The 25824-nt window shown below is 38.9% G+C and overlaps 1 protein-coding gene and 1 long non-coding RNA gene across 3 annotated transcripts in view; one reads left to right on the top strand and one right to left on the bottom strand.

Moving 5' to 3' along the window:
• Positions 1-10962, top strand: part of adgrv1 (adhesion G protein-coupled receptor V1) — a 114906-nt gene extending 103944 nt beyond the window's left edge. Inside the window, 3 exon segments of the mRNA XM_032579062.1 lie at positions 3100-3285; positions 6108-6285; positions 10494-10962. Of these exon segments, the coding sequence (XP_032434953.1) occupies positions 3100-3285; positions 6108-6285; positions 10494-10612 (483 nt within the window). The 3' untranslated portion in view covers positions 10613-10962.
• A 2529-nt stretch (positions 10963-13491) lies between these two features.
• On the bottom strand, positions 13492-16935 carry LOC116730076 (uncharacterized). Of its 2 annotated transcripts, XR_004341251.1 has the most exons (3): positions 16137-16935; positions 15795-15991; positions 13492-15194 (listed from the first exon to the last, which is right to left on the bottom strand). It is a non-coding gene; the product is annotated as an uncharacterized LOC116730076 (long non-coding RNA). The 2 variants fall into 2 exon arrangements; XR_004341250.1 differs by lacking the exon at positions 16137-16935 and having other exon boundaries at positions 15795-16129.
• Between the last annotated feature and the right edge of the window lie 8889 nt (positions 16936-25824).

The following is a 25824-nucleotide window of genomic DNA, read 5'->3' as shown; positions in this document are numbered from 1 at the left end:
GTGGCTTAAAAAATAATTTATAGACACACCCTCTGTCCAATTTAATTGGACTTGAGGCATTTTGAATAGAGGAATGTGCGAAGCTGTTAGAGGCATGCCACAGAAGACTTGTAGCTATAACTGCAGCCAAATGGGGATCTGCAAAGAACTGATTCAAGGGGGCTGAACAGAAAATGCAGTTATTTGTTTTCAATCCTTTTATAAGCCATATGTGTTTGTGCAACGTGTGAGTAGCTTAAGAGGCTCTGTACGTCAAATACAAGTTAATGTTTTTCCGCTTTCCTTTCTGTAAATAGTTTATACCCATCATGATATTCAGGTAAATTGAGACTAATGCATGTGTGTGGGTGCAGATGTATATACTTAGACAAATGTAAACCCAGATAAAAAGGCAAATTAATTAACCTGTTTATTTTTATTTTTGATTGGATTTATTAATGAGGGTCCATCTGAAAATATTGCATGAGTTTATGGGGCAGGAGTTCATAAGTTTCTAACTTCTTCCTGCTCCTTTTCGATCATGTTGCGATTACTGCGGTACAAAAACATGTGTCTTTTGCATTCCTCGTTCTTGTGCTATTTTTATACTACTACCAGATTAAAAAACAAAAAAGAAACACCTTTTGTGTCCTCTGACCTTTGCTCAGCATTGTGCTTTCCATCTCTGAAGCCTCCTCTTACTCAGGGAACACTTACGTAACAGGTCTCTGGTTGTAAAGCCTGTTTCTCAGGCTGAGCAGCTGATCTGTGATAATCACCCACATGTAGATAACAAAATGTGCTACCAGACTTAAGTTCACATCTGGCACTTTTTGTTTAGCATGTTTTATTTGATGATTCAAAAGTAGGTTAATTTCCTCGTTCAGCAGGTATAAAGTATAAGAAGTTATGTTAGTTCAGTTGCTGTACAGGCCACTGCGCATATCTTCTAACACAAAAAGATCCAATCTGCTGAAGTGTGTGTTATTCTGATAATTATGTTAAATCAGTGGTTATTTTTATACAGCATGGATTAGCTTTTTTTTTCTTATTTATTTATTTTAAGTTTGAACTTATAAACTGATGACCTGTGAGATCTTTCATGTGTTTTACATCTGTTTGCTGTTGTGCAGCGTTTCACAGTGTTCCCATAAATGAGCCCTTTCCAGTTATGGTTATTGTTTTTTCTTCCTGGTAATATTGACCGCAACTGCCTCTGTTGTGTTTAATTCTGTGTCTGAGACCTCCGGGAAAGATCTGTGATGTCGATTACTTTATGGGAGAGCTAAGGTCGCAGCTCCAGACTAACTTTTTGTGCTGGTTGCACTCGGTGTGCCTACATTTTTACTACCTTAAAACTCCATCTTAAAACTTTTTTTTCTAATTTTCCATGCCGGTGTGTACAATAACAAAATGAAACATTTTTTAATCATGTTTTCCTTCTGTACATTTTAAGATTTGGGCTTAAGTTGGATCATTAAAAACTCAGACAAAGCGGTTAACCATGAAAGCCAGAAAGTGTACATTTTAAATTTAACTTGACATACTGCATGTTTGCATGACTTTCGTGGTTGAAAATAGATCCCATCTTTGTGCCGCATGTGTACTAAAACACATTTACAGTTTGTTTTGGTATGTAGTGACCCTCTCAGCCGTCCGCACATCTTGATGAGTGTTGCGAAATGCCGGAAATACTTGTGGCATTTGGCGTTCCGGTGTTTTGTTGTAATTCCCAGCCCGGTGTTGGTGTCTGAGAAAATTTTTCATGACGAGGGAGTGGAGGAGACACAATGCCAATGATGTCATGACCCACGGATGAAGTAACCCTTTAACAGAGTTAGGATAGAAAACTTTCCTCTACATCGTGTTCCAAATTATTATGAAAGTGATATTTTCTCAGATTTTCTTAAATGGTCAATGCAAAAGATGGTCAGTATAATGTTCAAGTCATGAACTATTACAGTATAAATCAAATTTTACTGAACAAAGCTCCCAATGAGAACAGTGTTTTTTTCAAAAATAAAACTCAAAATGCACTGTTCCAAATTATTATGCACAGCAGATTTTCTAAACATTTTATGGATTATAAAGATCTGCAAACGGTCATTATTTGAATGTGCAGCATTAAGTGGTCACATGTACTAAAATCAAAAGCTATTTCAATCAAAAACATCTTAACAGACCGAGTTACATAACATAGGACCCCTTCTTTGATATCAAAGAAGGGGTCCTATGTTAACATGTCACCTTCAGGGACTCTGAAGGGGCCGACCAATGATTCTCTCCCCATGATTTCAGCCCAAAGCATGACTCCACCACCTCCTTGCTGATATCACTGCCGTGTTGGGATGTGGTGGCCATCCACCACCAATCCACTACTGTGTCCATCTGGACCATCCAGGGTTGCACAGCAGTCATCAGTGAATAAGTCTGTTTGAAAATTAATCTTCATGCACGGCTGGGCCCACTGAGACCATTTCTGCTTGTGAGCTCTGGTTAGGGGCCCAGTAGTAGGTTCTTGGACCACAAGCCTCTGGAGGATCCTCCACCTTGAGGTTCCAGAGGCACCAGCAGCTTCAAATAACTGTTTGCTGCTTTGTAAGGGCATTTTAACAGCTGCTCTCTTTATCCGATGAATTTGTCTAACAGAAACCTTCCTCATTATGCCTTTATCTGTACAAACCCATCTTTGTTCTGAATCAGCCACAAATCTTTCCACAGTACAATAATAACGCTTCAGTTTTCATTAAATATTTAATGTTTTCATATCTTGTCATACGGCACTGATGATATCTGATGATTTTTGTCAGCAGAAAGATTTTTTCTCTTTCCCATATTGCTTGAAACCTGTGGCCTGCTTAATAATGTGGAACATCCTTCTTAAGTAGATTTCCTTTAATTGAGCTCACCAGACAAACTAATCAACCCAGCTCTCTGAAATTAATTATAGTGTTTCAAAGAGCCCTGACAGACAATACCATCTATAAATTTAATAGCATAACAAAAAATTTAATCTTTATGACACTTTAATCCAATTTGCATAATCACTTGGAACACAGTGTATGTTTATCATATGCAATACAGTTTTCTAATATTGATTTTCTTCCTTTTTCTTTACAGGGCTTGTATGTGTTTGCAGTGTATTTCGTCATGCACAACCAGTTATGTTGGCCGACTAAAGCGAGTTACACTGTGGAGATGAATGGCCACGACCGCCCTGATTCGACCTTTCCAGCCGGGGGACCAACAGCTGTGGGAGGCGACATCAGCAAATCAACCCAGAATCTCATCAGCGCCATGGAAGAGGTAAACAGACCTTCATCTGTCATCCCAAATGGATAACACACACATGTATACGCCTCCTTTTTAAAGATGTGTAAAAAGCTAAACACTATAACTTTACACATTAATTCAAATTACCCTCTAATTTGAATAATTTACCCAGTTTAGGAGAAAGCCCTAAGATTTTTTTTCCCCAACAAAACGACTGGTTGGCACTCTTGGTTATTCTGAGTACATGAAACAGGAGTGTTCTTATTCCATTTTTCTTTTAGTTTTAAATTGATCCGATTTTATGGGAACCTCTAATTAAATTTTATTTGCGTGGAGTAAAAACAAGACGAGAAGCAGTGCCTCTCCACTAGCACCACTATTTATTTTATTTTATTTTTATACGCTGACCACTAGACTAGACGAGGACTCATATTTATTTATTCCTAGGATTTATCGTTGGTGGTGTTTCTCCAGGTTTTTGAAGCTGGAAGCCTGCCTCGCCATCACCCTAATCCTTAGGGTCTGAATATGAATCTAATTTTTATAAAAGTGCAGCTTGACAAAAAGCTTTACAGTGATTTCACTCTTTCGTTTAATGTAAGAAGACAATTTTGTTTGATTCTAAATTTCTCTTAGATCTTATTTTGCTTTATTTTCTCTCATGGTTGAGTTTGGCCAATCTCTTTCCTTTTCCCATGCCCTCATTGCCATGGCTCCATTTGCTTATTATTCGGCGTGGCTCCACAAACAACATTTCATACTTCCTTGCTGAAAGCCTCCCTTCCCGTTGCCTTTTATTTCGCTACAGTCTGTACATGCTGTAATGTGTGGATGTGTGTCTGTAAGTCTTCCTGAGTCCCACATCGGCTCCTCCTCTGACCTTTGTATCAGACTGGCACATTGCACATGAGCCCGTGTAACGACACTCTGTTCACACAGGCGTGCAGCACTTCTGTGGCAACTCTTCAGCGACTTTTCCCAAGAGAATACCCTATAAGGAGAGATGGAGTGAAAAATAGGGGGTGGCGGGGGGACGATGAGACTCCTGGGAACGTTCTCCTCCCTTTTTTCTTTCTCAGAGTCTCTCTCTGCTCACGTAATCGTATTTTATTCATGAGAGCACACGCTGGCCTTCTGAGATTTGGCAACAACATGGTCAGAAAAACAAAACTGAGCAGGCAAACAAGTCTTCAATGAGACAGTCTCATGAGTGAATTTAAAAGAAGGACTAGAACATTGTCTGATTTAAACAACTAATGGGAGCCATCAAGTCTGCCTCTAACGAAGGGGAATATGGCACATTTGGGGTGCCTGGTGGTGCTTAATTCACCTCACAGGGAGGTTCTGTACCGGTCAGAACCCAGCGAGGCTTACAGGCTTGTGCAACGAGTACGCACTCAGTCATGGACATATGCGGCGTTTGTAAGGACCACAGTTAAACAAGATGGAAGCAGTCATCTGATGGAGATTAAACAGAAATAAGCTTTGGTCATTAAAAAAAAATGCATTCCTTCTTTTGCTATATTGTCATATAAATATGGCTGAATCTTCAAATAAAAAACAACAACATGAACATTTTTTTGTCCGTTTGTCATGCTGGGTGGACTCAGTATGAAACCTTAAACCCAGTGAGCTTACTTGCCCTGTGAACGTGCTCTGACCCCGTGTGGCGGCCTGCATGCACTCTGCATGACCCTCCCTCATCACATTCATAATTACGCAGTTGACGGACGCAGCCATAGTGTGACTCAAACTCCTGCTTGGGTTTTCTCTGTTGCCGTCCCACCAAAGGTTACAATTTTATGGGGGTTTTTTTATACTTAAACACATATTTATAATATGAAAAAATAAAGGTTTTGAAAAGTAATTATAGTAATAATTTGAAAGCTTTTTAAAGTATTTTTTTTAAGTAACTTAATTTGAAAACATTTCTTTTTTCAATATGTTTTTAAGCAGCATTATCAATAGCACCTGTATGTATCTTAATTATTAATGTTTAATGATTACACATTTAGCAGATGTCTTTTTTTTCTAAAATGATTTACAAATGAGGATAAAACTATGCAGTTAATATCAAAGTTAACAATAAGTTACTTGGAGGGAAGACCTCTAGTCAGGTCCTGGCAAAGTGTTGAAATAGAGTGCAGAAAAATGGAGAGGGTAGAGCCTTAGCATTTGATTAAACTTATTATGATAAACTTTAAACAAACGTCATCCTTTCCAGTAGCAAAGGAATCACAAATCAAAATTTTATTTCACTCAGTTTTTAGCAAATCCATTATTTTTTCTAGCAAAGTGACCAGAACCACAGATTTGGTACACCTGCTGTTAAGACTTCCAAGCCCTTGATATTCTTTGACTCAGTCCTCTGTAACACTTCAGGAGCTTGGAGCACATAAAGACAGATCATTAACTTTCCTCCTGGCACAATCTCTCTAAATGGTCCAGAATCTAGGGGGTTTAGTTTCTCTCCTCTCCTGTTCAACTCACAAGTTTTCTATAGGATTTAACTCTGGTTAAACAGGGCTTATTGTGTGTTAGATTAGCCACATACATATCTAAAGGAGCATTTCTTGCTGAAATACCATCCATTTTCTAACACCCTTGTCCCTAGTGGGGTCGGGAGGGGTGCTGGTGTCTATCTCCAGCTAACGTTCTGGGTGAGAGGAGGGGTCATCCTGGACAGGTCGCCAGTCTGTCGCAGCTGCTGAAATACTCTATTTACAATTCACTTTCAGTTTTCTGGTGGAGGCCTCCAGACATTTATGACAATCCCATAAAATGTTATGGGATTTCTAAGAGTTCCTTGTGTCAGGTGAGAACAGCCTTCATAAAATGATGTTGATACGTTGCAGATTTCAGCAGACTGGGAGCCATCATCACTGCGGACCAGCATTCAGCCCACCAGTGTGTTTAAGCCGAGCCCTGTGATGGAGACGTACACCACAGAGGGAAGCTTCATCAACACCAACCTGGTCACCACAGACGAGGAGTCGCAGGACTTTGATGACCTCATCTTTGCCTTAAAAACTGGTGAGGATAATTGCGTACCGTCAAAAGTTCTGCTGAAATTGCTCTGGTTTGCTCTTTGCAGTTTTTACCCTCCCATGTCGAAACCAACACTTTTTGTGCTCAGCGGGAATATATTTTATTAAAGTCCATCAACCTTTGGCTGTCTGTTGGTTTTGCAGTCGAGGTTCTTTGATTTAGACTTGGTTGCCATAAATGCCGTCAGACCCGTCCAGATTATTTTTTATAGCAGTTTAACTGTGATTAAACTGCTATAAATCAAGGTTGATCTGTGTCATGCTCATTAGTTTAGCAAAAATGTCTCATTAAGCACAGCTAACCATAAAAGAACTGGATCAAAATGTTATGTTGAATTATATAAAACTTGGATGTGCTTCAGGAAACAGTTACTCAAGCACTGAAGAATTTCCTTTCTCAAACACAATTTGTTTTTTTCATTAAAACATTTAACTAAGTGTGTTCAATAAGAAACCCAATGCCCTTTGTAAATAAAATCATCTAAACCACATGAGTTTAGCCTTAATGAGAGCAGCATAATAAAACATTATGGTTCCAAAACATGAACATCTTAATATGACCATCTGGTCATTCACACAGTGTCTGTTTCATCTATTAATCTATTAGAAGGAGCTCTGATCTTTATCGGCTGAGTTTATACTTCTCTGATACCATGGAAACAGTAGCTTAATGAGCTAAGGGCTCATCAAGCTATAACACATGCACACCTTTAATTATTGTGATGCTTTCAGCGTTTTTCACAAACCTGAAATGATAAATAGCTTGAGGATTTCAAGGTCACTCGTTGCAGAGAGTTTCTGCCTGTTTCACCTGAAAGGTTCTTTCTCTCTTCCACACTTCACTCTTGCCTGGTTGATATTAATGTCTGGGCTGAAAACCAACTGATGGTGATTCCTTTGTTTTAATATGCATGGCTTAACGCCCAATGTTACAGTACCCGAGTAACTGTGTGTTTACTGAATGACAAAGTAATAATTCATCGTGGATTGTCGATATGCTTTTCTTTATTGCTTTTTGAGAACTGATCTACAAGAGTCAAGATCAGATTTTGAGCAATTTTATCACTCTTGCTTTCCGACACAGTGCTCCATCACACAGAAAATCCCACAGGCTACCACCAGAGAGTATCTTGAATTAGTTGCTCTTGGAAAACTTTATTTATTGTAGTTTTCTACGACAGGATGGTAGGCCCATTCTGGACATCAGATAATGCTTGATTACAGAATCATTACCACAATTGTTTTAAGTAATATTGTAATTATAGTTATTTTAAAAATTTGTCACATTGTTTGAACATCAAAATACTGCATCTATTAAACTGCCCTAATGACATTTCTCTGAAATATTATTTTGAATAAATTTCACCTTAAAATTATTGGCAAAGTAATCACTGAATAATGACAAAGTAATGAGTCAGTGATTACCTTGTCACTGACTGACAAAGTTACTGAATCATCAGTTACTGATGATTCATTCAGTAACTGATGATTCAGTTACTGAATCATCAGTAACTGAATCATCTCAGTAACTGAATCAGTAACTGAATCAACAGTTACTCTGGTACTGAATGTTTACTGAATGACAAAGTAATAATTCAGTGATTACTTTGTCAAGGCTTTATGTGGATATACAGTACAGACCAAAAGTTTGGACACACCTTTTAATTCAATGAGTTTCCTTTATTTTCATGACTATTGACATTGTAGATTCACACTGAAGGCATCAAAACTATGAATAACACATGTGGAAATATGCACTAAACAAAAAAGTGTAAAACAACTGAAAATACCCCTTATATTCTAGTTTCTTCAAAGTAGCAACCTTTTGCTGTGATTACTGCTTTGCATACACTCTGCATTTTCTTGATGAGCTTCAAGAGGTAGTCACCAGTGAAATGGTTTTCACTTCATAGGTGTGCCCTGTCAGGTTAATAAGTGGGATTTATTGCCTTATAGATAGTCATGAAAATAAAGAAAACCCTTTGAATTAGAAAGGTGTGTCCAAACTTTTGGTCTGTGCTGTATAAAAAATACACCCAAACTTCACTTTAAGTATCTTATACATACAGAGCATAGCTGTCTTTAGTCTTCTTCCCTCAGTTTAAGCACACACACCGAAGAGTGTTAAGGCTTCAGAAGTCTAAAAGCTTTTAGGTGTTTGCCCATTGGCTTGTCTGATGACTGGGTTTGATTGATGTACAAAGATGATACATACAGTGAGAAAGAATCTGACTGCTCAGTAAACATTAATCTGTTCATCTGCTTATGTTGAAGTTACTGTTTTCAATTCTGTAGAGTAGAATCAGATCTTAAATAAAACAAACTACAGTCATCATCAGTTTGTGTTTTCCCATTGTTGACCTGCTTTAGACACAGACCACTCTTTAATAATTTTGAAATACACTTACAAGGTTTTATTTTGCTTGCGGCATGCTATCCTACATCAGGAAAACGACACCTGTAACCATGGAGGTAGTCAAATTAGAAGTCCTTCTAATCTAAAAGGCAGGTGTTGGGTTTTAGAGAGCTATGGGTGTTAATAAGTGAAGAAGGGTCAGAGGATAGTCTTACACAGCGAGTAGAAAAACACGCTCTGACTCTCCTGCCCTCCTGTTTATTATGTGTTGAAAGAAACAGAAATGTGTGCATGTTTTTCACTCCGTTATCTCTGGGCTGCTTCTTTTCTCGAGGCGTCCATGCTGCCCTAAGCTGTCGTTTTGTTGAACCTTCCAGGTGCTACAGAAGAATTGATCAACTTTAAAACATCAGCACTATAAATCATTTTTTTTCAGTGTAGACAAGGCAAGGTTTCAACGGCTCAAAGCCGCGCCATCGGCTGATTTACGTAGAAATTAGGTTACTGTTTGAATCAGTCGTACGCTGCAGCTTTAACAGTGTCGCTGAACCAGCTGACCCCACCTCTCTGTGCAATCAAACTGAACGTACAGCTACAGTTGATCTCAGCAGCTCAGTCAGCAGGAAAGATAATTTGCTAATCGGCGTTATATACGAGGCAACACCTGACAGGGGTCAGCAAGCAGAGCTGTAATAAGGGTCTTCAGACACTTCATTTGGTAGTCAACTATTAACGTGCAAACGTACAGAAGCTCACATGTACGCTGTTGATTGAAGCGTTTTTTTCATAAATAGACATGTCCTTCTCTCTGTCCATGAAAGGACTTCACATATATTGCATTCTTCAAACAGTCCATATACTGTATATATTTAACCAGTCCAGATATATTGGCATGTTGTCTAGTTTGTATGTTGCAGTTTTTAGTCCTTTTCACGGCAAGAGAATAAAGTTTTAGTGGGTCTTAAACTGTGGGGTTTTTAAAAAAAATCTCCATTTCAGGCTAGAATAACCTGGTTCAGGATCGAATAGGTTTTTACAGCAGATACAACACGAAGTATCTCCACTCCTCATGAACCAGATATGCATAATAATCGATACAAAGATCGATTTTGACGTAGACGTAGTTTGATTTTTCTATTATGATTATCATCCATCATATATACCTGTCTATCCTGCTGGTTCTTATCTTGAGCAGTCGCTGGTACAGGTCCATCACAGGGCAGCACAGAAAGTTTATGTTGTGCTGCAGAGCAAAGAAATCAGTATTAGAACTAATTTGTTGACGGTAAATAAAACTGGTATCTTTTTCCTAATACTTAATTGATTCTATTTTATTTTATTCTATTACAAAACATTTCCTTGCAAGTTAGATACAAGTATCATTTATTCAGCCTTTATTTACCCAGGTGTGATCCAGCTAAAATGACAGAATCTGTTTTAACAGGTTTTACAACACCATGTGTCAAAACCAGCCCTGTTTATTGATTGCTCAGTTCGTCAATGTTTTACCAGCAGGCCCACTACATGACTTACATTTGACATAAAAAGAGCCTTCCTGTTCTCAATCAGGGTCCATCTGTCTGCTCTGTTCTCATCTTGTTGCTATGGCTCCTCAGGTACAGTAAAGGCACAGTGTACTCAGTGATAAGGGTCACGTTACTTAACACCACAACGGCACTAAAGGTACTCGCTAAACTGATGACACAGACATGTTTTTCCGACTCGTGCAAAAATAATCTGTGCGCAACATAATACAGATTGGGCACGTGTGAAAATTCCTGCAGCTAAAGCACAACTAATCACGGTTTGCTTGTTACACTTTATCACCTCTATTTCAGGGACTGGCCTTAACATTAGCGATAACGAGTCCATACCTGGAAGCCACGACGGAGGCAGCGTTGCCAACTCCCAGATCGTCGAGCTGAGGAGAATCCCCATCGCCGACACCCACCTCTAACCCTCCCACTTCATGCAGAGACGTTACAAGACAGTATTTTTATATCGTAAAACCTTTGCACTAAAATGTTTTGTTTTTTTAAGTAATCGATCATTTTCATATACGTGTTTGATACTGTACATTGTTTTTACTGCACCTCTGTTCACATACAGCATATACATAAATGTACTAAATTTATTTTGTAAAAGTTTGTTTCTTTTTTTTTTTTATGTATATTTTGTTGACTTGTTTTTTTTTTTCCCTTAGAGTTAGATTAATCGTTGTACCTCTCAAGTAAAACAAGTTCTGCTGCTGAGAATGGAGATTGTGTAACACTGTCAATAAATATTGCAGCACATATTTTACATGAAGACATGCTGATCTCATTTTTGCAACTCAGAGGTTTTCGTCCTGCGACGGGGGCTCCCGGAGGATTACGTAAGCAGCTTGCAGTTGGCGTCACTCACTCATGACAGACGGCTTTGAAAAATGACGAGCTCTACGGTGGAATTTCACAGACTGTCCCGCAAGTGTCTTTGGAGTGTAAAGCGTAAGCGTTTGAATCTTTTGAAATCAGGATTTCAAGCTGATTTAAGACCGTGAAAGAGAAAGCTGACTGTTTTACTCAAATAATTGAGTAAATTATCCTTAAATTACTCAATAAGAAGTCAGTAGCTGTGAAAATCAAATCAAATACGCCACTTGAGTTCTTCCAGTAGCCTTCCGCCTCTGTGGAATATACCTGTGCACATTTTAACCTCTGACCTCAAAAAACATCTGTTACATCACCTTGCAAGCATTGACACCCGTTGAGCTAGTTTTTTTTTTTTACTTTTTTTTAACCTCCAGGTCATATCTACAAACTTAAGAGTTTTTTTCTTAGAATTTATGTGAAAGAGAAACACGAATCAGTGAAAAAGTATGTATTGGTAGAAAGTGATGGAGGGGTTTCAAAACGTTTTACAAGTAAAAATCAAAGACATTTGTGTTAAGCCTGCCTGAGTCAATGTTTTGCAGAAACATCTTTCATCGCACTTACAGGCTCAGCACTTTTGGCAGCGTTTCTCTACCAGCTTTGCATGTCCAAATCATTTTTTAAATACTTTCTGACTTCGAGAATACATTACGTTTCTCGTACGTAATGTTCCACCTGTTGGTGGCAGGTTAATCCTGCCACCAACATGTTTTGTGGTTTTTTGTTTTTTTTTTCTGAAGGAAACACTAGAAAACAACCACATAGCTCTACTGAAAAAGCACCTTAGTAATTACAGCAACTCCAGGCCTGTGGAAGATGTCCAAGGTCATGATCAGATTACACTGAAGCAGGTAGGAAGATTTATGACAGGGACACCAGTGAGAAGTGTTTACTTCTACTCATGGTGCACTAAGATTACCTTCATGGGAATCGGAGCCATTTTTTAGTGGTCCAAGATCAATAAAATAAATTGATCCTGCTCAACACACATTAAACTCTTTTTTTAATCCTCATTTGAGGCAGTTTTACAACCTAGAGAGAACAGGAAAAAGTTTAGTCCACCCTGAAAGGTTGGAGAAAATTTCTCATACAATTGTAAAAAAAAGAAAAGAAGAAAAATCTGAGCACAGCATTAATTTATGAACAGGTCTTTTCTGTCTGGTTTTAGGGATGATTAAATCATTTTTAAAAAATGCATGCAGAAACATGCAGCACTAAGGAAAAGGAGCAAGTTCATCGTTGAAGAAAGTAGCATTCACCGTATAAACAGCTGCAGCCTACTGGTTTATTTTCCCAAGCAGCAACTGTTCCAATGTCAGCGCAGGCCGAACTCTTTATGGTCATTTAGCATTTCCAAGAAACACTTCTAATTAAGAAACATGGTGACTTTGCAAGCTGATAAGTGCTATGTCTTATTTAAGCCTCATATCTAAATGACTGTATATATTTCCATCATATATTCATTGTCATGATTTGTTTTTCATTAATTAGATATAATGCAGGCAATGTAAACAACGTTGCAATGTTTGCAGAACTGCACTTAGAGAAAAAGTCTCTAAAGCATATCTTACGGCATACATTAGCAGTAAGTTGTTACTTATGGATTTTGCGTCGGAGAAAGATCAAGTGTTGCACTGCAGACAAGGCTTATCTTCTGAAGCTTGAATTGACCCATGATGAAAGCAGTTTATGAGCTCTGCAGATCAGTAACATTTTGTGTTTTCATGTGTGTAAAAGCACATGTACTTGCATGTTCTGCACAACTCTCATGTTGTCTTTGCTAGAAATCTAATAGTCAGTGACGCTTCAAAGTGAATCGCGGTTGCTGCAGAAAAAGACGAGATCTTTAGCGCAATTTCTGAAATCATCAACCCAAACAAAAATGGCAGCAATACACTTGATGATTCAACTTATTAAAAATTATCCCAAGAGATACCAACTGTCTGTCTGTGTGATTGTGTTTGCATCCATTTTTAACCTGAGTGATAGTGACAGAGACAAGAGAGCAAACAACCAGTTAAATCTAAATCTGCAACACAATCTGTTGCTATGAACCCTGGGATTATGACACAGCTCTCCTGCCTCTCGCTTTATTACCACATGCTCAAGGGGAGGTGTGTCAAATATGATCCTCCCACAAAAAACAGAAAGTGAAAAAGACTCAGGAGATTAGGTTTTACAGATGAGCAAAAACAGCATTGTGTTTATTTGTATGACTTTTATTGAGTTGTGCCAGTTTTCATGACAATAGTCATTGTAAGATTCATTGAAACAGGTGTGAACTTCAGTAACCTGATAATGCTTCTGTTATATCTTCTTTCTTGGACATATTTTTTTCTGTTACAACAAAAGATAAATGCAATGGATATTACTTAGACTCCAAAATGTGTTTCTATGAATACAAAGGGATCAGGCTTGTTTTTTCCCCCTTGTTGTTTCGCAAAACTATTTACCTGAAGTCTGTTTTTATTTTTTCTTGCGGTCACAAACTTCACTGTACTGTGCTGGGATTTTATTTGATAGTCAAACACTCGGTAGTGTGCACAATGTAAAGTAAAAGAAAAGAGAGGAGATTTCTTAATATTCTGCAAATCCATCTCCCATCTCATCCGTGTGATGCTGGCACCAACGTGCTTCTGGGTGGTTATGAAATCTTTTTCTCATATATATACCACCTTCTTCCACATGTGTGTCATGTCAAAGTGTACAGTAACTACACAGCTAGGTGTTGATAAGTTTGCAGTTGTGTTGTATCGCTTGCTAGTAATATTGCTTTGTCACCCATAACAACAAATCTCTCCACATCTTTATCTCTTTGATTTATGACAGGGACATGAATCATCTGATGAGCTCCCTGATATTTATGAAGTTGTTTGTTCACTAGTGTTCTCTGCCAAACATCTGGGGCAAATACAACCCCAATAAAATGCACTGAATTTTAAAGAAGTATATTGTCGAAATTGACCAAAATCTTAATCGGCAGTGGGCAACTTTTATAAAAATATGCTTTTACACGTTTGTTAAAATTGTCACTATGTTGTGGCAGCATGGTATGAGACAGATAATCTGTGCAAAAAAGCAGCTTTGGTAACGTGAGTTAAAGTGGTGTGCATAAAACTGACATGACACTGTCATAAACATGACGTAACACCTGTCATGAACATGAAGCGGTCTTCGTAAACGTTTATGACTGCCGTAATGAAGTGTCATTTGGTAAATAATAACACTTAATGCAACTTTTAATGCAACCTTGCTTTAAAAGTGTCATTATTTACAGAATAATGCAAAGTTTTCACCTTTAGTGCTCTTTTAATGCAACTTTTAATGCAACTATGCTTTAAAAATGTCATTATTTACCAAATGACACTCCATGACAACAGTCAAACATTCATAAATGCTCCATGATTGTGACAGATGTCAGACGTTTACACACCCTTCAAATAAAGTGTTACCAAAGCTTCTCTTGTGTCTCCCTGTGGTCCTATTCCTGTGCTTCCATCTGCAGAAATGCACTCAGTCAGAAACAGCCAATCAGATTCAGGAGGAAGGTCTGAACTCTGTCAATCATGGTCATGTACGCGCTGCTCAATGCGCTAATGGCAGAAAATTGTAAAAAATAAATAAATAAAAATAGCAGGAAAAGTGTTAATCTGTCATGCAAACTTGCTTGCACATCCAGTGCAGGCTCCACTGTGGGTATAGGAAACAGGGGTATTTCTGCAGATGGCAGTAGAGCCACAGGGAAGAGGCAGAGGAGCTTGATTTTTTTTTTTCACAGAATATGTGCCTTACTATAATTGTAGAAGCTGCTTATAGATTTCTTGACGACAGAAGTTACTCTCTCCTCGTAAAACTTTGTAAACCAGCGTATTGCACACATGGCACTTTTTCTCTCAAGACATTCCCCACGCTCCTGACAGCCTTCCTGGAAAAAAAACACCTCAGAGTAAAAACAGCTTTGACCCAGAAGGAGCAGAAGCATCGTTCATATATGCAGAACTTTAATAATGTGCAGAGAGAGAACAGAGTGGCTCCAAGAGAGTTGAAGTAAACAGGCTGACAATAGATCGGAGCGACGGGATGAGTTTGCATATGTTTAGGCAATGTACCCAACACCACACAGCCCATCTGGAAGCAAAAACAGACAAGAAGTTCAGTGGGGGCATGATGTAAATATGTACTTCTATCACTATGTGTGTGTTGGTGTGTGTGTGTGTGTGGACGTTATATTGCCCCTGATTAACATGGGAGAAGATGACCTTTTCTGTAGTGAGATCAGAGTGCTTTTCTTCCAAGTCGTTTTGTCATTTACCATCACTTACACGGCACTCAAGGCCAGCACACAGGTGTTCCTGACATCAACAACTACTTAAGGAGGATGTGTCAGGAGTGTCACACAGCATCAAACCTTTAAAGAAGTGTTTATTTTTAGATGACCGTGAAAGGACGTTGCTTTTTACAGTAACTTAGAAGCTAATTTGGATGGCCTAACGTATGCTTCTGAAATAAAAAAAAGCTAAACAGATAATAAAAGATCAGTTTTTTTTCCACCAGAGACAACATACTGTATTATCAAAGTTATATACCTGTCTTACGTCACACACAAAAGAATTTGACTGATTCTATTCATTAACGTACTTATTAAGGCTTAACAAATTATGTTTGGCAAACAGTAAGCCGAGCTAACTTTGATTAAGTTATTCAGAAATTACATCATTTATGTGTTACCTTGGTGATGGCAGTGAGAAACTCAGGTCAGGAAAACCAACTCCAGATCAGATGACGAGATATTTCACAATATCCATGCAGCGTTTCCAGTAGTCAGGCAGAATATAAGAGGATATCTGTGTGTTGCGATGGAATGATCTGCCTTGGCCCGTTGACGTACACGAAGCAGGCTGTCACTCTGACCGCTCCGGCTTCAACTGCACAGAAGTATAACAATAAACAAAAGTAAATAAAAATGTAAGGATTTTATTTGCTCTATTGTTGCGGTTTTGAGGTCCATATTTTATAATAGTGTCTGATTCAGAAAGGTGAGAAGTAATGCAGTCCATTTTGGAGGCTAACCAGAGAGTGTGAATGCAGGATTGTGCCTCGCCAGCAGGAGTGGATGGAGTGGTTCGTGCCTGCCAATGACATTTGTCATGTTATCACTATGCTGTCTGTTTGGCAGGACAGCTAGTCGGTCTCCTCTGTGTCTATGCATCATTATCAGGGAGTCCTTTCATGTGCAGCCATGTAGGGGTGTACATACAGTTTGTGTGGTGTAACATCAAATGTACTTATTTGTTTTGTTCGAATGATTTGTGCTTTGTCTGTTTCGTGATTTATCTTTGAGGAAATACTGGTTGTAATGAGTTGTTTAAATAAGGAACTAGTTACTGAGTATCTCTGGAAGAGTAGACCTCGCTCTGGGCCACGATCCAGCATTTATATAACTTTCTTATCCCACTCTGTTTCTGTCTTTGTCTTCTCTCTCTCTCTCTCTGCGTCACTTAGTCCATCAGGCTGAAACCAGTTTTTGTTTATCACCCACAAGATGCTTCTGCTGTGACAACCCGATACATGTGGGAGAGAGATAAGCCGACTCGTCACGATCTCTGAGGAGCTCAGCAAGTGTCGTTTTAAAAAGATGGCATAGAAGAAAGTTTAAAAATGAAAAACGTTTGAAGTTACAAGTGTGTGTGTCATGAGAGTACCGTGAATACATTGCATTGTGAGCATAAATAAATTGTTTGTCCAAGTCCAAAAATTATTTCTCGCTCTCACGGTAGCCTCACAGCGTAAAAAATTATTTCCTTTGACTTTTTCCCAAAATTTTAATGATACAAGAAATTTTTGCATATTTTTTAGTAATTTTATGTGATATGAACAGACATCAAATCTGTATACATTTTGCTCTGTGAAGTCTTGGGAGATTTGTTGGGGAGAACCCACTTTCAAATTATGTGTGACACAACCTCCCCACTGTAAAGCACGGTGATGGCAGCACCATGCTGTGGAGAGGGTTTTCTTTGCACAAGCAAAGAGGCTGATGAGAGAGGGTGTGAAGATGTATTTCCTGGTTTGGTTGAAAATGGGGAGAAAGTCGACCTTCCAGCAGGAGAGTGATCAAAAACACACAGCCACAAAGTTGATCAAACAGGAACTAAATACAGTTGAGAATCTTTGGCAAGGCTTGAAAATTTGTGTTCCCATGCCGCCTCCTCGTCCAGTCTGACTGAGCAAGAGCTTCTTGGCAAAGAAGAATTGACTCAGAGGAGGTGAATTTCTTTATTTATGAAAACTTTTCAAACTCTCACAGAGTTTTGCTTCCACTTCACAGATGCTTTGTGTTTGGTCTAACGTGCAAATCCTCCCTAAGAATCCGTTGAAGCGTGTGTTTGCAATGTGACAAATTTTAGAGAAGTTAAAGCGGTGTGAATACTATGCCCAACATCAGTGAGGCAAAGAAGAAGGGAAGCAGGACGGTCACTTCAGAGAAGAACGAGTGGTGACCTCAGTAAAAAGCTTTGTGGCTTTTACAAATCAAAGGAAGTGATACATCAGAGGGAGAAATTCACCACGTCACACGAGTTCCTCTGCGTGTGTTCAGCCAGATCCAGCTGGTTTGATCCAGCATTTCAATGGCTGTGGGTCAGTCCAGGCTATGAACAATGTCACTTATTGTTGGGAGTTAGTGAAATGTCAGAAACAAGGCAGTCAGAGTTGGAAGCGAGGCTAGACGGCTGACCAAGTCAAACAAAGGCACTTGTTTGATGAAAAATAGTCGCTGTTCAGTTTAGATTTTGTTACTTACACCAAGATTGTTCTTGAATTATCCTCTAAAACGTTTACTGCTTTGAAAAACGCCCTTCACACTTTAACAATTCACACTCGATTAGTACCATGAAAATGTTTCCCAGGAAAAGTTAACGTGAGCTTCTTTTTATATGCTGCATGCTTCGCAGGTTATGATGTTTGCAGACTCCACCTGTTGCTTCGTACTTACAGCTTTAGAGGACGATGAAGGAAAACCTCCTGAAAGAGGGATGTCCGACGCTTTACCATCGTGTGTTTATGCAAAATAACACATTTAGAATAGAATCTTCATTCACGCTTAATGTAATAATGTTTTTGACTTCATACATATTGTTTTTGCAAGTTCCCTACTTTTTTCATTCCCAGTCACAGGGTGTTTTACCAATTTCATCGAAGTTTTAATTTAGTAGATTATTTGTGGAACTTATGGGTCACTTAATGTTTTCAGGGCTTGTTTAATGGGGCGAGTGGCCTCATTCCTTAGAAGTCAAACTTTATTTTTAGCCAGCAGCTACAACGTGAAAAGCTTTTCCACATTTTGTCAGGTTGCATACATGAACTACAACGTCTTCTGCTGGGATTTTGTGTGGCAGTCGCAGACCAGCACAAAGATGGCTGTGAAAGGAACATGCATCTTGCACGGTTTTTAAAAATCTTTTCGTGTAAGTAAACATCTGAAAAGTGTGGCATGCATTTGCATTTATCCTCCTTTTACGCCAATACCTCTAAATGAAATCAAGTTAAACCAGTTGGCACCTACGTGACGTGTATAATTTTATCTCAGTAACAGTAAAGTTATTCTATGGAGGACTCAGAGGTTTGTTGGAGAGCATTAGTGAACAAACTGGATAAGGAAGATTAAGGTCCACACCAGAAAGTTGTGGAGAATTTTAGAGTGTGAAAACATTTTTTGTAGAAATATAAAGAAAAGATCCAGCTGATTGATTTTGATTTTATAACGCTGTATAGTGCAAGCAGTGTAGATATAAAAAGATGACCCTCCATCTAAACCTTTACTGTCTATACCTTTTGCTTTTGCCATTGACAGGGATTCAAGCCTTCCTTGATTTCTACTTCTGTATTAATTCCATTTTGTTTGGTTTTTATTTTGGTTGTGATTTGTGTTTGATTTGCGAAAAGAAATGCAAAAAATAAAATGATCAAGAATAAAATGAAAAAAACTACTTGATTAATGTGATTACTAAGCAGCCTGGATGACTCGTAGCTTGCTATGAAAAAAAAGGAGAGTCTGAACTTGCAGTGTGTGTTGGTCAGGGAGCAATTTCATTTATGTGTCACACATTCCTCTCCGCCTGCTCAGCACAGCACTCGGTGCTGCAGATCTCGTTTGGAGGGAAAAGAGATGAGGTGCCAAAAACTGACTCAGAAAAAATGAGACCTTTTTTATTTTTTATTTTTTTTGGAAGTCGCTTTAAGGAGATTAAAATGAGTCACAGAACTGGTGCAAACCAGAGCAGGGCTGCCCTTGTCCTAAAATGATTTGGTCTTTGTTCATGCATGTATTTCTTAAACAAAGGAACTAGGTCATTATGACAACAGCAACAAAGAAAAAACTAATGCAAAAAAAAAAAATGAATGTACTAAAGAAAGGCTTGTTGTGGATTCAGGGGACAAAACAAAATACAATATTTGTTGGGATTGCTCCCACTGTTTTCTTATTGGTTGATATATTTATGTTGAATGAAACAGAATCCCTGACCTCAGGATAACAGGACCCTGGAAGAGCAGTCCTGATAAGTGGGTCAGAAATGGGCGGGAGAGTCAGAAGTTGTATAAGCCTGAGAGAGAGAGGAGAAAGTAAAAGTAAAACAGGATATTTTATAAGGAGTCTGATTAAAGAAAGCAATGTTATAAATGTCAGATAGTCCTTGGAATGAGTAAGCCCTTTGTCTTCACAGCTTAATAAGATTAGCTCATTATATTATCCCATTTATCTCTTGTGTAATACCATTGTGTTCCTTGTTATTATAAAGCCAAATTAAATCCCATTAAGATTTCAGGAGCTGTCTTTTTTATATAATTAATATGTTTTGCTTTCATCAAATTTCATCAAACTACTTAGGGTGACTAAGTAGTTTATCTGTCAGTGTAACCCAATGGACAAAGACAGATCTATGGGGAAATACTAGCCATGTCCGATCAGGTCCAGACCAGACAGTTGGAAACTTCTGGAACATGAGCTGATGTTAGAGGACATCTGGGAACATATTTAACAGGATGAGAAACTGAAAGTCTTATGTTTTGTTGTCTTGCGCCCCATTAATAGCAGAAGTCTCTGGAACAGCATGATGAAGCCAAACATAGCCTCTTGATCCCTGCGGTTCTCTGGAAGTCCACTGACACTCTCAACAGGGTCTGGTTTTCATGCTTTGAATGTTTTCCATATCAGGATGAGGGAACATTTCTTGTTAAGCATGGCGTCCATCATGACTTCAAATGTTCCTCATGATCCCACATCATGACGTCACGTGACGCATGGTCTAATGCTCAACGAGACTTTACATCACACACACGATGCTTTGTCACATCACAGTTACAAACTTCAATATCCAGGTCAACCATTTTCTTCATAAATCTTGGCTTTGCTAAGGTCACTCCAAACCCTTGATTTTGTCTTTTAAGGCAGTGAGAGGTGGTCTTGTTGATGTGCTTTGGATCATTGTCCTGCTGCTATACAACCCTAATATCCTTAATTCCAGGTTTGTTGACTTACTATGGAAAGTCTTCCAAATGCTGAAGCAGCAAAACAGCCTCAGACCATTACACTGCCACCACCATGTTTGACTCCAACCTTGATGTTCTTCTGAAATGATCTGTAGGGTTTACACCATATGGAGCAAAACACATGCCTTCCAAAAGTTTCTACTTTTGTCCCATCGGGAAGAATTGCTGACTTATATATACTTGTACTTGTGTAGCAGTTTATCATGTCCAGAGTGCCCCAAAGCTGCTACATTGTAGCCCCAGCTGCCCTGGGGCAATCTGACAGAAGCAGGGCTGCAATGCACTGGTGCCACTGGAACCTCTGACCACCACCAGCAGGTAAAAGTGGGTGAAGTGTATTGCCCAAGAATACAATGACTGAGACAGACACAGTAGGGATTCAAACCGGCATCTCCTACCACAGTCGCCACCGTAAGAAAAATTAATTTATGTCTATCTAAAATAGGGATCAACGCAACATCAGTGTGATAAGTTTGTGCTGCACAGATTGTAGAGGACAATTAGTAATATGCCTGGAAAAAAATACAGTTTGTTGGGAGAAGTGTGGGAAAAGATAAGAGCTAGAGAAGTAGAGAAGTGGCGGAGGGGTGATCTGATAGGCAGACAGGGGTTAGAGAGTTTAGAGAGATTGGAAAGAGGTGACAGATTGGATGCTTGGAGGCCGAGGGGTGAAATAACAGTGCGAGATGACAGAAAGGTTTGGACACGCTTCCCAGCAGACAGCCCGCCCTCTGCACCGGCCCTCCATCTGCACCTGTTGTTTTTCACTAGCGAGACTCCCAAGCTGGGGAGGGTGATGGTTGGCTTCTCCCTGTGACTCAGGAGAATCTGAGAGGCTACAAAGAGTGAGGAATAAAGCTGAGCAGGGAAATAAATAAAAAAAACATGAGAGAGGAGGGGCGGGGGTATTTGGAGCTATGCTATGAGTCAGCCATGGCTAAAAAAAGGAAGCTGTCACAACTTCCACTGGGGACCAGCAGGGTAAAATAAGACAAGCGATGAAACAGCACTCCTCGGCTTCGCCCTGTTGCTCCCTGAAACAGAGCCCAGACCAAGGACTCTGGGAAGACGGTTACATAAAAACACTTCAAGTTTGACCCTCCGTATTTTGGTTGGCTTGCCACAAATTGAATCAATAGGACTTAATATTCCACCTCAAGGGGAATGTTGGATCATTTGAACCACAAGAGATATAAATCCACCAGATGATGAGATAATTTTGTTCACTGCTTGGCTTCTTTTCTCCTGGATGATTGTCTGTTTGCCTGATTGCACCAATGAAGGAATCTACAGATACTATATAACGCAGTGAAGGCAGACACATGATTAATTTAGTACTTAACAAGATATCAACTGGAGCATGTGGTTCATATGTTGGCATTTTAGAGAACACTTGAGTCCAATACGAACCCCACTAAGGACCAAACCCTTGAACACTGGAGGTACAGAGCCTCTACTGAGTTTTCATAGCATTAATACCTTGTCAGGTTTGTCTACGTCACTACCACAGGTTCCCATGTACCTTACTGGGATTTATGATATACAAAGTCACAAAGTATGACTGTGAAGCAGACAAAAAAGTACTTATAATTTTCAATTTTCTTTAGATTCACAAATCTGAAAAGTGTTTTTGTTATTTTTGTTGTTGTTGTTGTTGTTTTTTGCATTTGTCTACTGTCTCCCCTCACCAAGTCTACAGTGTTTAACCAGCTCGTGGTGAATTTACATCTATCAATATTTTGGAGCTTGCAGTGCCTGAAACCAGTTTTGTGCATCACCAGACTGATTTTTTTGCATCTTCTTTGGTGCAAAATTTGCTCAAGATTGAATAGCATGTGTCTGAACATCAATTATCAAGCCACAAATCTCACTTATCTCTCCTCTAATGTCTAAATATTACTGAGTTGAAGCCATTCCATTATAGACTTTTTGAATACATGATTGATTCACATATACATGCAAATGTCAATGACATTTGGAAAAAATAAGCCTGACGTCTTCAAAAGGAAGCCTGGGTTGCTTCCATTCTCAGCTCTGAAAAGATTCTCAACGCATACAAGGTCTGACAGATGCTATTATCAAGCTCTAGCTTGATAAATAGGGCTTGCACAGTTTCTCTGGTGCAGCAGGCTTGCAGCATAAATGCCAGAAATCAAGTTGACAGCAAGGATCACTCGCATTTCACGTATGTTCCAGCATCGACTAGCAGCTTCCCCCGAAGCTCCATGTGGATTTGCAAGAACATGTTTGAGGATGATCGCACATATATTTCTTTGCATAATAAAAAGACACCTGACAGTTGCTTTAATGTCCTGACCTACTAGGCGTTCACTTTTCACTACTTCTATTTTAATGATGCCCACAGAGGTGCAAACTGTGCAGGACTTCTCTGGACTCTAATAACTGTGAGGTCTGAAACGTCTGAAGCTGTGTTTGTGTTGCAAACATGCAGGCTATGGGTGGACTGGACTGCAGAGTGCAAGCAAAGGATGTTTGGAGGAAGGGAATGCTCACCATGCTGGGGGTGTGGCGTGACAGAGACAGGGGTCTTGGCATGGGAACATAGCACACTGTCACTCTGGCTATCATGTTCCTGTCCTAGACTAAACATGAAGGAACACAACAACGCCGGTAGCTACAATAGAGATGTTTAAATCTACTTTCAATTAACATTATCAAAATATTTCCTGTATTTAATTTATTTTTTGCTTTAAAATATCCGGGCAGTGTATTTAGATCTCTTCACTACAGAGTTAAAACAAAGAGCATTTTCAATGCTTTGTATAAATAATAAATCTGAACGCTCGGGTCAGACGGTCGAGACTTGGCTATCTTTCATAGAAGGACAGACTTAAGAGTCAAGAGGTCTTAAACCGATGAGTGATGCATACTGTGCAACACCTGTTGTTGACACGCATTTAACTGACGCTCAGCTATTTCCATTTGACAGCGTATGGACAAGTGCTTAGGAAGGCAGGACATAAGTTCAGGTTTTGTCCTGATTTACTGTAAATTCTCGCTCTAATAAAGTAAACAGACAGGAATCCTGTTTGGCATCGTGGCGAGTTGGTTTCTCTTTTGGCTGACAAACATCAGACATTATGTTTGAGAACGCCACTTGCTCAGAGCAAGGCTGAAGAACTGTCAACTAAACACAGACATGCACAGTATATGGATAAATTTCACACACACTGACAAATTTACCTTTATTTCTATTAACTGTGATGAGTTTCCTGTTTACAGTTGTACAGTATTTTTGTATTAAACTCATCAGGTTTAATACAAAAATATCAGCTTAATGAAAAGTGTGTTAAATACATGCTTAAAAGGTGTTATTAAAAAAGATCTAATTTATTGGAAGTCATTATCACTTCAGAGCAAAATTATGTTTCACATATTCTCACTGGCTCCATCAGTTCTATTTTAAACAGAAACATTTTGTATTAAAAAGCTGCTGTTACCTTTCAGCACTAACCTCACTGTAAGTTTTATGTTCGAGTTGTTTACGTTTATTTCAGTCTTTGTAAGACTGCATAAAATGTTGTTTTTGCACACATTCATCCAGGCACTGTGTGATGATTTAAATCTGTTCCAAACATTTTGGAGCCTGTAGCTGTACAACTTGTTCCTCTGTTTCCTGGAACACGTGAGCTAACATCGCTGTGAGAGTTCATGCTTCAGTACAGAGCTGCATGTGTGTATATTTCTATTATGTCACAGTGATGATGTGGCACCGGTAGGCCGGCATTCAGGGGGCCTCCATCCAATCCTCCCTCAGCTACACTCATGGTTCCTGGTCACGCCAAGCCGCTGGGACGTTCTGGATCACCAAAGGCTTCGTGTAAGTGGGATTAGCTGGTGAGAGGAAACAGCTGAGGTTTATTTAGTGTCAGCATTTACTAATCAAAACTCTGAAAACGAACCCTCCTGTACATTGAAAAAGAACCCTCCTCCGGTTCTTTTTCAATGTACAGGGGTCAAATGTTCACAAAGGGCCCACAAAAGTCAAAAGGGGCCAGGGGATTGAGGGTGGAGGCCGTGGGGGGACAAAGGCAAACTGAATGCTTGGTCAGTGATGCTGAGTCATCACAGAACCTCCCTCAAGCTTTGATTTGATTAGATTTGAATTAACGTTCTTCACACGAAAAGTTTATTTTAAAGATTAAGAGACATCTTGCTCCATTTGGAGTAAAGTTTACATAGACTAATTTGACAAAAAAGAGTTTTTAGACATCATAAATGTGGAGAAGCAGCATTCAGCTTCTATGCACCACAAATCTGGAACAAACTTCCAGAAAACTGTAAAACAACTAGAACACTGAGTTCCTTTAAATCAATCTTTTGAACGTTAATAAATGAAACATTGACCAAACTATGTAGACCAAAATGTTACGTTTGGATCCATTTGAGCAGAGCACCTCCTGAAGCAGCAACAGCATGTTCTTTCTTAAACATGTATTATTCTCCACAAATAAGCTAACTGTGTTTTTTTAAGTAGGTGGGAGTGGATTGCTTTTGCACAGTTATATATTTTACAAATAATTTATAAATTAGCTATGTTCTGTTTCAAATGATGCAGCAAAAACAAATAACGGTCTGAAACGTTATGGTCAACCTCAACGTCAGCCTTAATATTACAGGAGATAGTCAAAGTTGACTCTACCACCTGTTCGCTAGGATTAAGGTAAATTATTCCTAAAAATAAATAGTCTTCTTTGACTTTCTTTCCTACAACTTGTTGCAACTCTTCTTGAACATCTCATGCATAAATATTTTCCCTCTTAACCTAAAGCATGAATCCAAATTTGATCATTTGATTGACACAATTAAATACATCATTATATTATGCCATTCATAACAGAATGTAGTGTTAAGTTTAGTGTATTTTCATGCAACTCAGCAGTGAAAGGTGTTGTTTTCAAACCACCACTAGGGGCAGTGTGGCACATATTTCTGAAGCGATTTGAGGCCTGAGGTACTAAAACTCTACCCACTTAAAAATATTCCCATCTGCGTCAATCATTGAGAAATGGTTAATCATTGTTTCATGCGAACTCTGTGTTTCTATAAAAGGGCAGGGTGAAAAATATGTTATGAAAAACTTACCACAATTATTAAACAGAAATATTCTTGAGTGCATGGGTTTATAGGATACAAGAAAACTTGGGCAGGATATTTATGTAATTATGTAAACAAAAACCCGCCTCTG

Source organism: Xiphophorus hellerii, chromosome 12, assembly GCF_003331165.1.
Source record: "Xiphophorus hellerii strain 12219 chromosome 12, Xiphophorus_hellerii-4.1, whole genome shotgun sequence".
NCBI classification, from domain to species: domain Eukaryota; kingdom Metazoa; phylum Chordata; class Actinopteri; order Cyprinodontiformes; family Poeciliidae; genus Xiphophorus; species Xiphophorus hellerii.
The sequence above is the reverse complement of the archived record's forward strand: the minus strand, read 5'-3'. Positions and strand labels throughout refer to the sequence as shown.